Here is a 13,503-nt window from a genome sequence, read left to right on the forward strand (position 1 = left end):
CAACTTTTCAATATGCTATTAACTAGCAAGATACTTTGGTGTACTACCAGTTGATCCGGTGCCGGTAAAGAGGTGCCAAACACCGACATCATCATCATCATCATCGTCATCTTCGCCGTCATCATCAATACTTGGCGAACGTTGTTGACCTCGAGTCTCGAAACTTCGGCAAGGAGAGGGTCAAAACGAACACCGAAAAGCGACCAGGAAGCGCCTCGAAAAGTTCGCATCTATTTTTAATTGCAGCTCTCTCTCTCTCTCTCTCTCGGGGCAAAACCCATTTATCTGATAAGAAGCCGCGCGATGCTTCTTCGGGAGGGCCGATGTTTTGGTGAAAGGCGCCTTTCTCTTGGGGCGAAGTTTCCGCGAGCGATTGGAAAATTCTAGTAACGATGAAATTTCAGTCAGCACTTTTCGCTGAGTTTTTTCGTATTTCATTGTGACTTTTGGTTTGATTATCTGTTTTGTTTTTTGTAGCTTCATAGATGTTTAAATCGAAGGTATTTTTTTATTATTATTAAGTAGTCGTAATTCTAATAATTGGTGTATTATACCGGCAACGTTTGAACTTAAAGGAAAAGAATTACAATTAGATTCTTGGAGCAGCATCAACTGCGCCATGAGGGACCTCCTTCACTTACCAAATGACGATATGATCCCAATGTTGGTTATCAGTCATTCAACAGATTAAGAACAAACAGATGTTTAACCCATTGTTGTTCTTGAGTCTATTTGAATCAGTTTGATAAATATGATGGACAATGTTCGATTCAGAAACTTGATGGAATTCGGTTGGGTGATAGCAATTGCTTTTTAAAAAAATCATCGTACGATAGATAGTGGGACGATTTCCAAATGCTAACTACAATTTATCGATCTCTCCCAAGTAGAGTCAGCAATATGTTCCAATTGTCACAGACCTCATGCAACGTACATTTAAAACGACAAAGAAAACAAGAATGTGATGTTTTTTTGCTCCAATACTACGGACATTGTTTTGAATTGACATTGGTCCAGGATAATGTTGCGATTGACGGTAAACATTGCCCCCGAGTTAACTCGTTTGTTTCATGCAAACTTTATTGATTGACTCGTTCGAATTGATATACTTGATATGGTAATGCGAAGTGTCCTCATCACAGCGCAACGTATGAGCGACGTTATCTGAGGGAAAAGGATGAACGATTACACGTTGATACAGACAAAGTTGCAGGGAGCCTAATACACGGGAACACGTTCAACAAATAGCACCGGTTCTTAGCATAACAGACGCCGGAGGCTCTCGGGACCAACAACAAACAGGGTCGGTATGTAAATTGAATTAAAGTCGTACAAATTAGAGAACGAGATATTTGAACAAGACCGCCGCTGCCAGCATCGGCTTGGAGCTCCCCGCGGGAAGCGATAAATTATGGGCCCCAAACTTTCGCAACCCGCCCGCGGGTTTTGCAGCTGATCAGCAGTTGATGGAAAGTTCGGGGCGGGAAACTTTTTACGCCACCCCCCCCGAGCAGTCGAAATGTTCTGTTAAATTAAACTCCATCGAACAGAAGTTATTGGGTTAGCGAAACTCGCATTCGCGGTCCATTCTTTCTCCACCCTTTGATGCGATGTGAAGCCACACCAAGTATTGCCATCAATTCAGCCAACAAACCACTCCACGTTCAGGAGGTTCCGTCAATAGACCGACCGACCGGTGTTGGTTGATGGTCTGCAGGTTACAATGTTCGCTTGCGTGTGGCTTTAAAACGTTGTTTGCTGACAGGGCACAACTTCACCACTCACCACTCCCTGGTATCGATGGGCTGGGACTGCGAACGACTTCTAACGAGCTACGAGTACCTCACACACATTTCACCACATGTTAATTCGTTTATGCCCGAGTTCCGGTGAGTAAATAGGTGGCTGAGCCCGGTGCCTCTCTGCCATTAGCCCGGCTCGCATGGGAAGCCCCTGACATCGTCCTGATCGATTCGGACCCAAACCAACCAGTTGGGTTGGGCCAACTGTAAGCGAGAAGAGTGATTTGCGTACCGAAGCGGCCCGGGCTTTGTCCAAATTTTGCTGACATATTTACATTTAGGGCTGTGGCCCTTCCGAGATTGAAGTGGCCCGATAGCGATTCTTGGATCGGCATTCTGTTGAATACCGTTCCGTGTGGAGAGCCGGTGCGCCCGGTGGCTAATAAACGTGCCACGTGCCAAGCATCCCGACGAGAACCCGAGGGGCCCCAAAGATTGGCGGGCTCGGGCGGGCTTAACATAAAAATTGATCACCGTTCGCTGTTTCGGAAGTCGTAAAACGCGCCCTCCACCCAACAAACCTGCTCCGGTGGAAACGCTCTCTGACTACCGCGCCTTTTGGGCACGCCGTCGGCGGATGTTGGCAATGGCTGAAAATTTTCGTTTTATGATAATCATTATTATAATTTAACCACCACACACCGGCACCGGAGTCGATGGAGCGACTCACAATGCCCCGAAGCCGATCGGGAAGTATCGTGTCTGGTGTGGCAAATCGCATAAATGAAACGTCAATTTGCACCTCATGATCCGGAGGAGTTGGGCTACGATTTATCGAACTCCCGGTTCCGGCATCACCCAGGTGGTTCGGAGTGGTTCGAAGCCCCCCTCAAAGGGGTCAACCGGATGATGCCGTTCAGTGTCAGACGCTCTCGAAGTTCTCGTCCGCTCTGGTAATTGGAGCTCTCGTCCACTTAGCAAGGGTGTTGCCGGTGGGCAACGGAGATACTTTCGCTTTAAAGCCAATCGAGTCGAAGGCTGTACAGCTGATAAGAAAACACTAAATGCCTCACCGAGCGTCTGTGTTCCGATTGCCCGGTCGCACGCCAGGACGCTCTCAGTATATCAGCCTGCATGATCTTATTGCGTTATTTATGGCTCCGAAGTTTATCTTCCGAACGATAAGAAACTAAAACTCCGGCCGACCGTACGATGGCGAGGCGAGAAGATAATTCCTCGGCTAATCGAATTGTTCTTTCGTTCTCTGCTTCTCCTTTCCGGCTCACGTCTCGACCCCGTCCTGGATCGCTGACTGGACATCCACCGCCGCTGGAAAACACACGTTCAACGACCCGACCCCCGCCCGCGACAGGGTCCGATAGGATTAGACGGTCCGAAGGGTGAACCGGTAAGTAGCGCTGGGGTGTCCGGTACGTGTTGCTTAGCACGCTGTCGACCCGAGGGGGCACCGTGTGCGTCCCTCGAACGTAACGATGCCACAAACTCATTTGTTTGCATTTCGTTATTTTTCCACTCAATTTATGCTCGGTGCCCGCCGGGATCGAGCAGAAAGGGCCGGCCCTACGACACACAGCACTGGAACAGGACGATTCAATTAAAATGTTGGTTTTCCCTTTTTCCCTCCAACACAGGGCCGACCAGGCGACAAGGGCTCGAAAGGTGAAGTCGGTGTGCCGCCGGTCGACGTGTTCCAGACAGTGAAGGTAATTTATCTGGGCACCAATTGCTCAGTCCCATTGCGCGGGCTCTCTCTCTCTCTCTCTCTCTCTCTCTCTCTCTCTCCGTCTCTCTGGCCGTAGGATAGCATCAGTCGATCCGGGGGAAGCATCCATCACCCGGAGATGGTACTGATAATAATTTGATTTAAATTTTTCCTATCGTCCCCGGACTGGATCGTTCCGGACCGGGATCTTGGTCCGGAGCGTCTTCTGGCGAGATGTAACGGATGGTAGCGGTGTGTGTCACAGTGCCCGACAGAGTCGGAACAACTCCAGCTAGTCCCTAACGTTAGTTCCTTCTTGATGAAGGTGTCCACATAACCGTTCGCTTGGTCTGGAACTGATGTGGCTAATTCGAGCAACAGCTCCGGCATTCCAAGTGTCACGGACCTGTCACTACGGTGCAATCGCTGGTCTCCATTGAGTTGTCTCAGTCGCTTCCGGTCAGCTGGGAGCTGATTGATGTTCCTTCGCTGCTGGCCAAGGATCAGTGCAAATAATAGCCGAACGATGCTCCTTGTAGCTGGCTCGTTACGGAGCTGATGGCAGTCGAAGCTCGAGAACGACGACGATGTAATTATGAATAATTGATTAACTCCAAGCCCAAGAACTTCGTCACATCAAAGGGGGGGGCGCCCACGAGTCACGGTGCCTATAAACAACCCGATTGTCACGATGGAGGTCGCCTTGGGCAATAAATATTGTACTTCCACATCCTGGACCGTACGCCACTCGGCGGTGGTCCTGCGTTCTCCAACCGCAACCCACCGGGGCGAAGCAGGTTGATTAAACAATGAAAGATCGAAAGCGTAAGATACCGGGACGCACGGGCTTCGACCCGTCCACGGTCTCCGCCTCGGGTTAACCTAGCGAAGTACCGATAATTCTTCGCCGCTGCGAGCGACGCCAGGCCTAGATCTACCGTCGGACCGGGTTGGGGCCGGTGTCGAAACATACCTGTTTACCTACATTCAACCAACCGAGCTCGCCGTGGCCAGGTTTTTTGGTCCAATCAAGCCGCTATCTTAAGTGGTTGGCCGTGGGCGGCCTCCCGGGTCGGATCCCCCTAAGCCCCGCTCCCGCAAGGAATGGAAGCTTTCGTTAAAACATTGACTCAATTTATTAATTAGCTCATAGAGGAGAATGTTTACTTTGCACGCGACCCGACCGGAAGGACCTACGGCCAAACCGTGTACGACGAACAAAGAACAAACCACTGTCTAACGGACACCGGAGGTTAAGTGGATACTTGGCCGGGGAACGAAAAAGAATGTAATTGAATTTTCATCATCCATCGAAGTGTGCGGCGTACTACGGAGCAGCTCTTGTCGGAGGCCATCCAGACGTCGACTCCCAAGAGTGAAGTCCCGGGAGGAGGTCAAATAAATTGACTGGAAGTTACAATTCGGCCAGACGGAAGAGAGAGAGAGAGAGAGAGAGGGGGAGACGTTGTTAAATTTCATATCGACTTGGCGACCGCGGAGTTCCCTCAGGAAGGTGACGTCATCGAGCAGATTTCGCTGCGCTGCGATTAGTCTGATAAGCAGTGAGAGCTTCCACCGAACCCGATTGCCAAACACGCAGCGTCCGCGTTTCCGCCCAGTGTCCCCCACCTGTCATCATGTTCCCCGCATCTGGTCTGCACCCTGGCCACACCGCACCGCTCCTGTGACCTACGCGGACAGCAAACGAGCGTGCGCCATTTACGGAGAATTAAACTGCAAATTGCTGCATCCTTTCTCAGGTCGGGGCGTCGGCGGCTGGGGGCTCCCACCACGGCGACTAGCAACCCACTTCCTGGACAGAACCCACCCGACAGGGAACGTCGACCTTAGGGGTCGCTCTCCGGTGGAGATCTTCAATTAGCCTTTCTTGACGCCGATAACTCCGAGCGTTTCTTTTTTGTAACTCACTATCTCTCTCTCTCTTTCTCTTTCTTATCTCATTATGACTTCATGCATGTCCGCCCCCTATGTCGCTTCCTATATGACGTTCTCTCGCGCCGTTGGTTCCTGCACTGCGGACATCGGCGGACGATGTCGGAAATCCGTCGCATTTCTGGACCACCGAACCGGGGACCCGCGGCGTCGCAGGGATTAAAGCGCTCGGTAACGACACTGCGCGGTGGCTCCCTGGGCTACGCCGAGATAGTGGCCGTCAAGGTACTTGCGGTGGTCTACTCTGCCGATTCCCGATTCCGTTCCGCTTTCACCCGGGCTGGGGGCGTGCACCAACCACCGCGCACCTTACCACCGTAGATTGTCCTCCCCGCTCACTCACTCACTCCCTGCGTGTGTCCACCGTAGTTGTTGTCGTGTATTAGCTGGTTGTTTGTTGGCTGACGGGGTCCACCCTCAGATAATCCGCGCGGAATCCACTTCGCATGTTACAGCCGGCACCGCCACACGACTCCGGGCCGCGCGGATCGGTTCGGGCGGTTGGAGGATTAACTCGGGCCCCCGATCGGGCCGCGCGCCCTCGGTTCCCCGATAAAACGGGCGGATCCGGAGTCGTTTGCGGTGTTCCGCCAGTAGTATGGCCGCCCGCCTGGTACACCCTTACGCTCCCCCTTACGTAGCCGTTTTTGCCGCTTTCCTGTTGCGTTTTGCCGTGTTGCACCATTACGTGTTGCCCCGCTGTCCGCTTTGCCCGCTAACCCGCGCGTAGCTCGTGCTCTATTTACCCGGACCGACCGGATAGCTTTCCGCTCCCGCAGCATGCTTCTTTCCTTTGGGGGTTTTGGGTTGTTATTATTAAAATCTTCCGTCCCCCCCGGGGGGGCCTTGTGGACCGTACGGGGCCAATGCGTGTGCTGGGTGCGCCAGCAGGTTAGAACCGTGAGTTGGGAAGCAGAAGTCCACAGTGTTGCACGGCTCTCCACACTGGGAGTGGCCTGTGGTCAAAGTATCATTAAATCCATGCGATTAATTTTGGACAAACTAATGAAGAACTTCAAACCCAAGCCACCTGAATCCTTTAGAAATTTACTCTAAAATTTTTTCAACCACCATTTTGGGCGAATCCAAATTTTTGCTTGTTTTGGGCAAGATTTAGTTTTGGATGAACAATTCAGAAATTAGTTTCGCTTTTATCATGTCCTGTTAGCGTTCCTTTTGACAATCACGAGGGGTGATCAAAATGTTTTGCGAATGCAATGCGATTTTCAATTTTCGCTACGATACGATGTAGATAAAGACTGCATCGCCGATAAGCCAAAGCACGTCCAAGCAAAACAGTTGTCAAAAATTGGCTGATTACTCAAAATGGAGGAAACTTTTTACCATAAGTTACTGACATTTGTAGCAACCTAGCGCCACAAAAAATCGAAAATCGGACATCCTGAGCCCGCAGAAATTTCGATTTCGCAAAACTTTTTGATCATCCCTCGTATTTATCATAATTGTAAGTTACAATTATGTCATTGCAAAGGTTGTATTACCATTGAATTTATTCACAAAATTTCTTCATCATCTTTAATAACAAGTCTGTTTCTTTCGGCTCTTGTGCTAATAAATATAAAAAAAGAAGATGTAGCAGTGCCCCTCAAGTCCAATTCAAGCTGCCTTGTCAATTTATAATTTATTCGATCTGTCTTATTTTCAACTTTGGTTTTGTTCATTTCTTCTTGTTCGTTTTGTTTTTCGCTAAGTAGTTCCGCAGTGTGATACAAAGGTAGAGTAGAACTGCCCAAACGTAGACTTTGGCAAAACGTATTGTTATTCATAAAAGTACAATCCACTGTGAGGGAGAAGTTTTGTTCGCATACTGTTGAAAAATTATGAAATTCCAATGCGAATTGACCTCCAAATTTGATTTTCTAAAAAACCCTAATACTTTTTACCTTCGTAGTATGCTTCTTTAATTTTTAGTATAAACATTTCACACCGATTTCAATATTTCCCAAAATGGTCCATAGTTTTTGACCGCATCGCCGTTCGACGACCCACTGTGCGGTGGACGCTTAGCAGGAGCCACATTAAAGAATCACCAGACCAATGGTTGTTAACCCGCGTCCAGCCCAGGCTGGGTCGCAGCTTTCATGGCTCGATCTCGTTAAAAGTGTAAGCTTCCGAGGAGCTTCCGAACCATAACTTCTACTCAAGCCGGGCCAACGGCTCTTCCGGGAGTTCCCGGCGGGACTCTTCACCCGAGTTGATAAGAACCGCCTCCGAGGTGTGCCGGGTGCACGGTTGGCGCATTTACCTAGTGAGGCCCTCCAAGGGGGCGCCAGAAAGTAGCTGGAAAGTGGTAACGACGGTGGCAACAAAGTAATGAAAACCGTCCATTTCCTACAATATGTTACTTGCTCTCGCCGCAATAGTTCCGCCGCACGGCCCGCCCCGGGACGTCCGAAGTGGCCGAGAATCGATACATTTTGAAACAACAAACCAGCAACTCTCGTCCTCGTGTGGTCCGAGAGGTGTGTGTCTCGGTGTCTTGGGCGCACCGAGTGCTGTCCAGCAGGCCAGGACGTTACTGATTTAATAAAACAGTGTGCCCCCTGTCGGAGCATGTGGCATGTGTCATGTTGTCCAGCGCCCGTCCGACCTTCGGCCCATAGTGGCCGACGGAGGACGGACTGACCGGAGCGCCGTTGTTTTATTGTATGTTTTTAATTAAAAGCAATATTTTATTAAGTTTTTCTCCGTTTGCCCGGCCCGGATGGGGAAAAATATATATTTATTTTGTCGCATGTGTCCCCGGGTTGGGTTCCTTCTTGCTCCGCCATGGTCGCATTCCATCACATCCGAACTCCCGGACAGTCGGGACGCCGGGGGAAACCTCGGATAATGTTTGAGTTTGCCCTTTCCCCGGGAGGTGACCGACCACAGGGAAGGCAACTACTTTCCGACCGAAACGATGACGGCTGTCGGAGTAAACGGACAAAGTTTTCCAGCCCTCGTTTCCTTCCGCCGCTCCGGGTCACATATCTCGGCGGATATTGAATTTGACACTCGGACGCTGGCCTCCGCCACTGGTTCTGGTTCGCTCGGCTATTGGCGCCAGAATTTGTTTGCAACGCCTGCAAATTAGTTGACATTTATACGCCACACGCCGCAGCGCTGGGGAATGTGGAAAGTAAATTTTCCCCAACATTTCAGGAGTTCGGGTCGTCGTCGCCAATAAAGTCGCCCAATGTGTCGCCTTCTCTCTACCTTCCGTCCTGTTATTATGGTTTTCCCTCTATTTTGTTTTACACTTTTTTCCGGTACTTTTATGGGTTTTGCACAACACAATGCACAACGTCACTGCGCGCACACACAAATGCACACACTGTCTGCCTCGTATGCACGGGTTGCGGTGCAGGACCTGCAAGCGGCGGGTCATAACGTGTCCGCTGCCAATATCATTCAGCTGAAGGTAAGTGGCACTGGCAAACTGGGTTCGACCTCATCGACTGCTGCATCGACTGCTCGCACTCATTGCGGGTCCTCAAACAGGACCCTCAGCTTGCTTCCTGCGTGAACGGGGTCCATAGGGCACACCGTGGGTTGGACTGCTTCGGGTCTTTATGCTTCACCTCGAAAATGGTCTGCAGTACTCGGCATTTTGGGAACCCATTCAATCATGTCCCATCCAATCATTACCTTTTGGTTTGCACTCCTTTCGGTAATCAAACTTTGGATTCTTTTCCAAATGCATGCAATGCTTCGCTTGGAACTCAATGACATTCTACACCAAAAGCAGTAGAAGACAAGTAGAAGAGCAATGTCCTGGCTTATGTTTAGCTTTCATGTCGTATCTTTGTTGTGAATACTCGTGTAAAGTTTACTTTTATCCGAAATGCAATTTCCAAATGTCTGCTCTTAAAGTAAGTTCAATTATTCAGGAAAGTAGTGAGTATGGTAGATAGAAGCCACAAATGGACATTCGCAAACTGGCTATGTTTGAAGAATTGGAAGCTAAAATTACTCATCTTTGATGCTCGAATTAATTAACTTAAAGCCATGGGTGTTCCAAATGAAAAACATCAGAAAGACAGTCAGACATAGCAACTTTTCCGGAACCGGGGCCTTTGTCAGGATCCTCACCAGGCGTTAGTAGATTTTATTCTGGTTGCGGAATGTTTGAAGTAGCTTCTCAACAGTATCGCCAGGGTGGTTCCCATTCAAGGGTACTTGGTCCATGAATTTCAATCTTCATCACCTCGGAAAGTGGAGCATTCGGTAACGCTTTGAAAACTTCAAATGCATGCAATCTGTGTGAAATTCCCACTTCCGGAAAAACGAAATGTAGTGCCTGAGCAGCTTTCCACCTGCATGAATCCAATTTAGATACCTGCCAGCCACCACCAGGGTGTGTCTAACCCGACAGCCTCCTTGCCCTGCGTATTACTTCATCCTCATTGCTCAACACCTCGCCTGCACAATGACGCATGCTTGGGCCCACCACTCGGGAGGGCCCAAACAAAACCGTGTGCAACCTTAATGGTTGGGCCGTGTTCGTGCATCTTAAGTTGGAGCCGTTGGACCCGAACGGAGCTTTGAAGAGCCCTCTCGGAGCGGCCCCGTTGAGCTGCGACGCGTAATTGATAGGCACCGGCAAAAAACCGGCCGTGTCTGGGACGTGAATCCTTCAACTGGCCCTTCGGCCCTACGTGGGACAGATGGATGGATGGCATCACTCGCGCAAAGATGAATGATAAGCGTAAATGAAGCTCGGGACTCGCCCGAAAGGATTGGAATCTGCCGGCCTGACAAGCGCCAAGCGTCTAGGCACCCGACGACCGCTACCGGTGCGGTGTCAAGTGGACAAATGACAGGTGATGCTCTCGTGGCGACCAACCGGGGCGCGCTCGGTACACTTGTCGTCGTCCGGTGTGATGTGCCGTTGACGTTTTGTCATCTTGAACAAATTGTACGACGTGCGTGCGACGACAACCTGATAGCCCCATCCATCTGTCCCCGCCCCACCCCCACCAGCTCGAAGGGCGCTCCGAAGTGGCACCTTCACGCCAGAGTGTTTCGACACGCTCTCGGGACAACCTCCGCCGGGTATGCTCTGTAGGGTATGCTAATTTGAGTCGTGCTGCAATTCCAGGGTGAACCCGGAGAACCGGGACCACCGGGACCACCGGGTCCGCCGGGGGCCACCGGAGCCATCGGTCTGGACGGGCGGCCAGGGCCACCGGGCGATCCGGGAGCGAAAGGTGAACCGGGTCCACCGGGCGAGAAGGGACCGGTCGGCAATCCCGGAACGCCAGGCCTAGCGGGAACGAAGGTAAGACCGCGAGCTGCGCCAATTAGTGTCACACGCTAACGCCCCGACATTGCAGGGTGATCGAGGTGACAAAGGCGATCGCGGACTAACGACACACTTCAAGGGCGATCAGTTCCCGGCGGGTATCATCGAAGGACCGCCCGGTCCCCCGGGACCGCCTGGTAAGCCGAATCAATCGATTCAAATCTTCACATCTCGTGTCACACTAATATATGTTTCAATTCCTTTCGTCACCAGGGCCACCGGGTGAGAAGGGTGATCTAGGACCGGAAGGACCTCCGGGACCGCAAGGCGAGAAAGGACCGCGCGGAAAGCGAGGCAAACGGGTAAGTGATCCGTTCGAGTCCCAAGCACAATCCGAACGACGTGACACGACGACGACGACGACACTGAACCCACTACGCAGGACTTGACGAGGTTTTGCCCAGCCCAGACTGATTGTCAAAATCGCAACCCCAAAAAAATCGAAACCAATCAGCGCGATGATCGGAATGAGGGCCTCGTGAATTGCACCTTTTGCATCTGTGTTCGCACTAACCACGTTGACCGTTCGATTGTTGTCCTCCGCCCTGCAGGACATGCATGCGCCACTAACACGCACGGCGAGGGCGGTGAAATTGCTTTCCGCACATTGCCTTGTGTTGCTTTGTTGTTTGTTTTGGGTCGTTTGGTTTTTGCATGTGTTCCCTGCCTCGTTTTTTATATTTATTCTGTGATCCGGGACCATCCGAGGTCCCGCGTTCGTTGATTGCCACAACGAACGGAAGCCATCGTAAAATCGTAAAAAGGAAAAAAGCGCATCTGGCTTCCGTCAAAACCGAGCACACTCACAAAATAAAGATTACACACATAAAACGCCGGACGAGATAAAAGAGATAAATCTGATACCGGCCAACACTCGGTTCGCTTTTTTCTGGCCTCTCGCCTTCTGAGGTTTGAGCCCTCCGAGAGCCGTTCACCATAAATGACAAACAAAAAATTGGCGCCTAGCGGCGGCTCCGTTAACAACGAAAAAGCGGTGACCAATATGTGTCGCGTGACCAACAAAGCCGAAAAAGAAAACGATCTGCCGGACGAGTGAGAGCAAACACGAAAATCACCGATCGAGAGACCGATTTTATGAAATTTACCGTTTGGCTGCGACCGGCCCGTTTTTTTTTGGGTGACGGAATCAGAAATGGAGCGGTGGATTCGATGGCAATAAAAATTGTATTTAATTTAATTGGATTCTCGGGGAGACAGTGTAGAGAACGCGCGGCGGGACTAACGGCCACCGGGTGCAGGTCAAGAGATGTAGCTCTCAAGTCGTACTAGGTCATCCTTCAGTATGAACTACATTTTCTTCGCACGCTTAATCCGCTGCATTCGTCGTTACTCGCCGTAGACAGCGATCGATTGCCCGTTCCCCGAATGCATTCCATATCGCTATCGCAAACCCATCACTAATATTTGTCATGAAGCGTGTCCCGTCCCGAACCGAATCACATCCTAACCGTGGACGTGGATTTCGCCAACAGCAGCATCGTCCAGGGCCACGCGCATCGCATACATCATTAATGCATCTTCTCTTCGTCATTGCACCCGCCGGAGAAACGATTCGCGAGAAACATCGTCCGCTGATGTCGCGCACATCGTTATCCGCAAGTCTACCTTCTCGCAAACTCTTGGCAAACCGTGGTGGCCGTGCCGTGGGAGCCCGACATAACTCGGAACAAATAAGCACACCATGTTCGGGTTGATGCTGGCACTACCGGAGGGCCGGTTTGAACTCGTCCGGATGCCCGCCGGACACTAAGGCGCGTGTGTTGTAACCGTTTTCGGTGAAATATCGTTAGCGCAAAATGTACGAATCGGAGTGTTTCGGATCGTACGCGGAGTCCTGGTACTTTTCTCTGCTCATAAAAGTGCACTATGGGCCCCAGATGTGATGTTGGCCAACAATCTAGACCATGCGACTTAAAATAGGTAAAGAAAGGTTATTGATAGATTGTTTTAGGATATTGTTTTTAGGATACAGTAACAATTAGTAGTTCTTTCAAAAAATAGTATTAAAGGAGTCCTTTCAAAACAAATATTTCCGATTATGGACATTAAACGAAAATCCCTCATGGAAGCAATATTTTGCTTATATTATTTTATTATTAACTTAGTTGTAACACCAGACATAACCATCTTTTCATTTTTTTTTAAGTTTACGTATTTTCTCGGAGTCCGTCTCGTAGTTACACCAACATTTCTGTTTAAAACAAATTACATTCAAATAGCTTAGAAAAGCCGAAAAATGTGAAACAAATAATGCAAAAAACACACAAAAATACCTTGTTTGATAAGTTATGCCAAAATAGTGTCCTGTTCTCCTACTGTGCAAGGCCATTGTGAAGTGTTCGATGTCCCTCGCTTTTCATAAATTAGACGTTCGTTCCGTACTATCGGAGCTCAGTCACATTCCGTATTTATTTTGCCAGCCGGCTTGCACTTAGTGTAGGCTTTCCGGGTGTTCCGATTTTGATTTGGTCCACTCGCCGAAGGCTGATTCACTTTAGCATTTTATGGGCTCATGTTCCGCTCTGGGGTCCAACATGGGCAGCTTTTATGTGAAATATGATACACCCATACAGCCACGAGCGAAACGGGGTTTCGAATATCAACATTATGCACCCGCAGGCGGCCAAACTATTGTCTAATTTCCCGAAAACATCACTCAAATCATCATGTTTGATTTTTTTGCACCGAATCCCTAGCTTCGACAGTTCGATTGTTTGGCGAGTCGATATTAATTAAAACCAAGAAGCGTGTGTGTT

General features: G+C 49.9%; 1 protein-coding gene across 1 annotated transcript in view; it reads left to right on the plus strand.

Moving 5' to 3' along the window:
• LOC131207122 (collagen alpha chain CG42342) overlaps window positions 1-13,503 on the plus strand; it is an 83,056-nt gene that overhangs the window by 54,008 nt on the left and 15,545 nt on the right. The window contains exons 5-10 of the mRNA XM_058199731.1: window positions 3,115-3,150; window positions 3,395-3,466; window positions 5,575-5,643; window positions 10,523-10,702; window positions 10,758-10,863; window positions 10,940-11,028. Of these exons, the coding sequence (XP_058055714.1) occupies window positions 3,115-3,150; window positions 3,395-3,466; window positions 5,575-5,643; window positions 10,523-10,702; window positions 10,758-10,863; window positions 10,940-11,028 (552 nt within the window). The remainder of the gene's footprint in view (window positions 1-3,114; window positions 3,151-3,394; window positions 3,467-5,574; window positions 5,644-10,522; window positions 10,703-10,757; window positions 10,864-10,939; window positions 11,029-13,503) is intronic.

Source organism: Anopheles bellator, chromosome 2, assembly GCF_943735745.2.
Source record: "Anopheles bellator chromosome 2, idAnoBellAS_SP24_06.2, whole genome shotgun sequence".
Lineage (NCBI taxonomy): Eukaryota > Metazoa > Arthropoda > Insecta > Diptera > Culicidae > Anopheles > Anopheles bellator.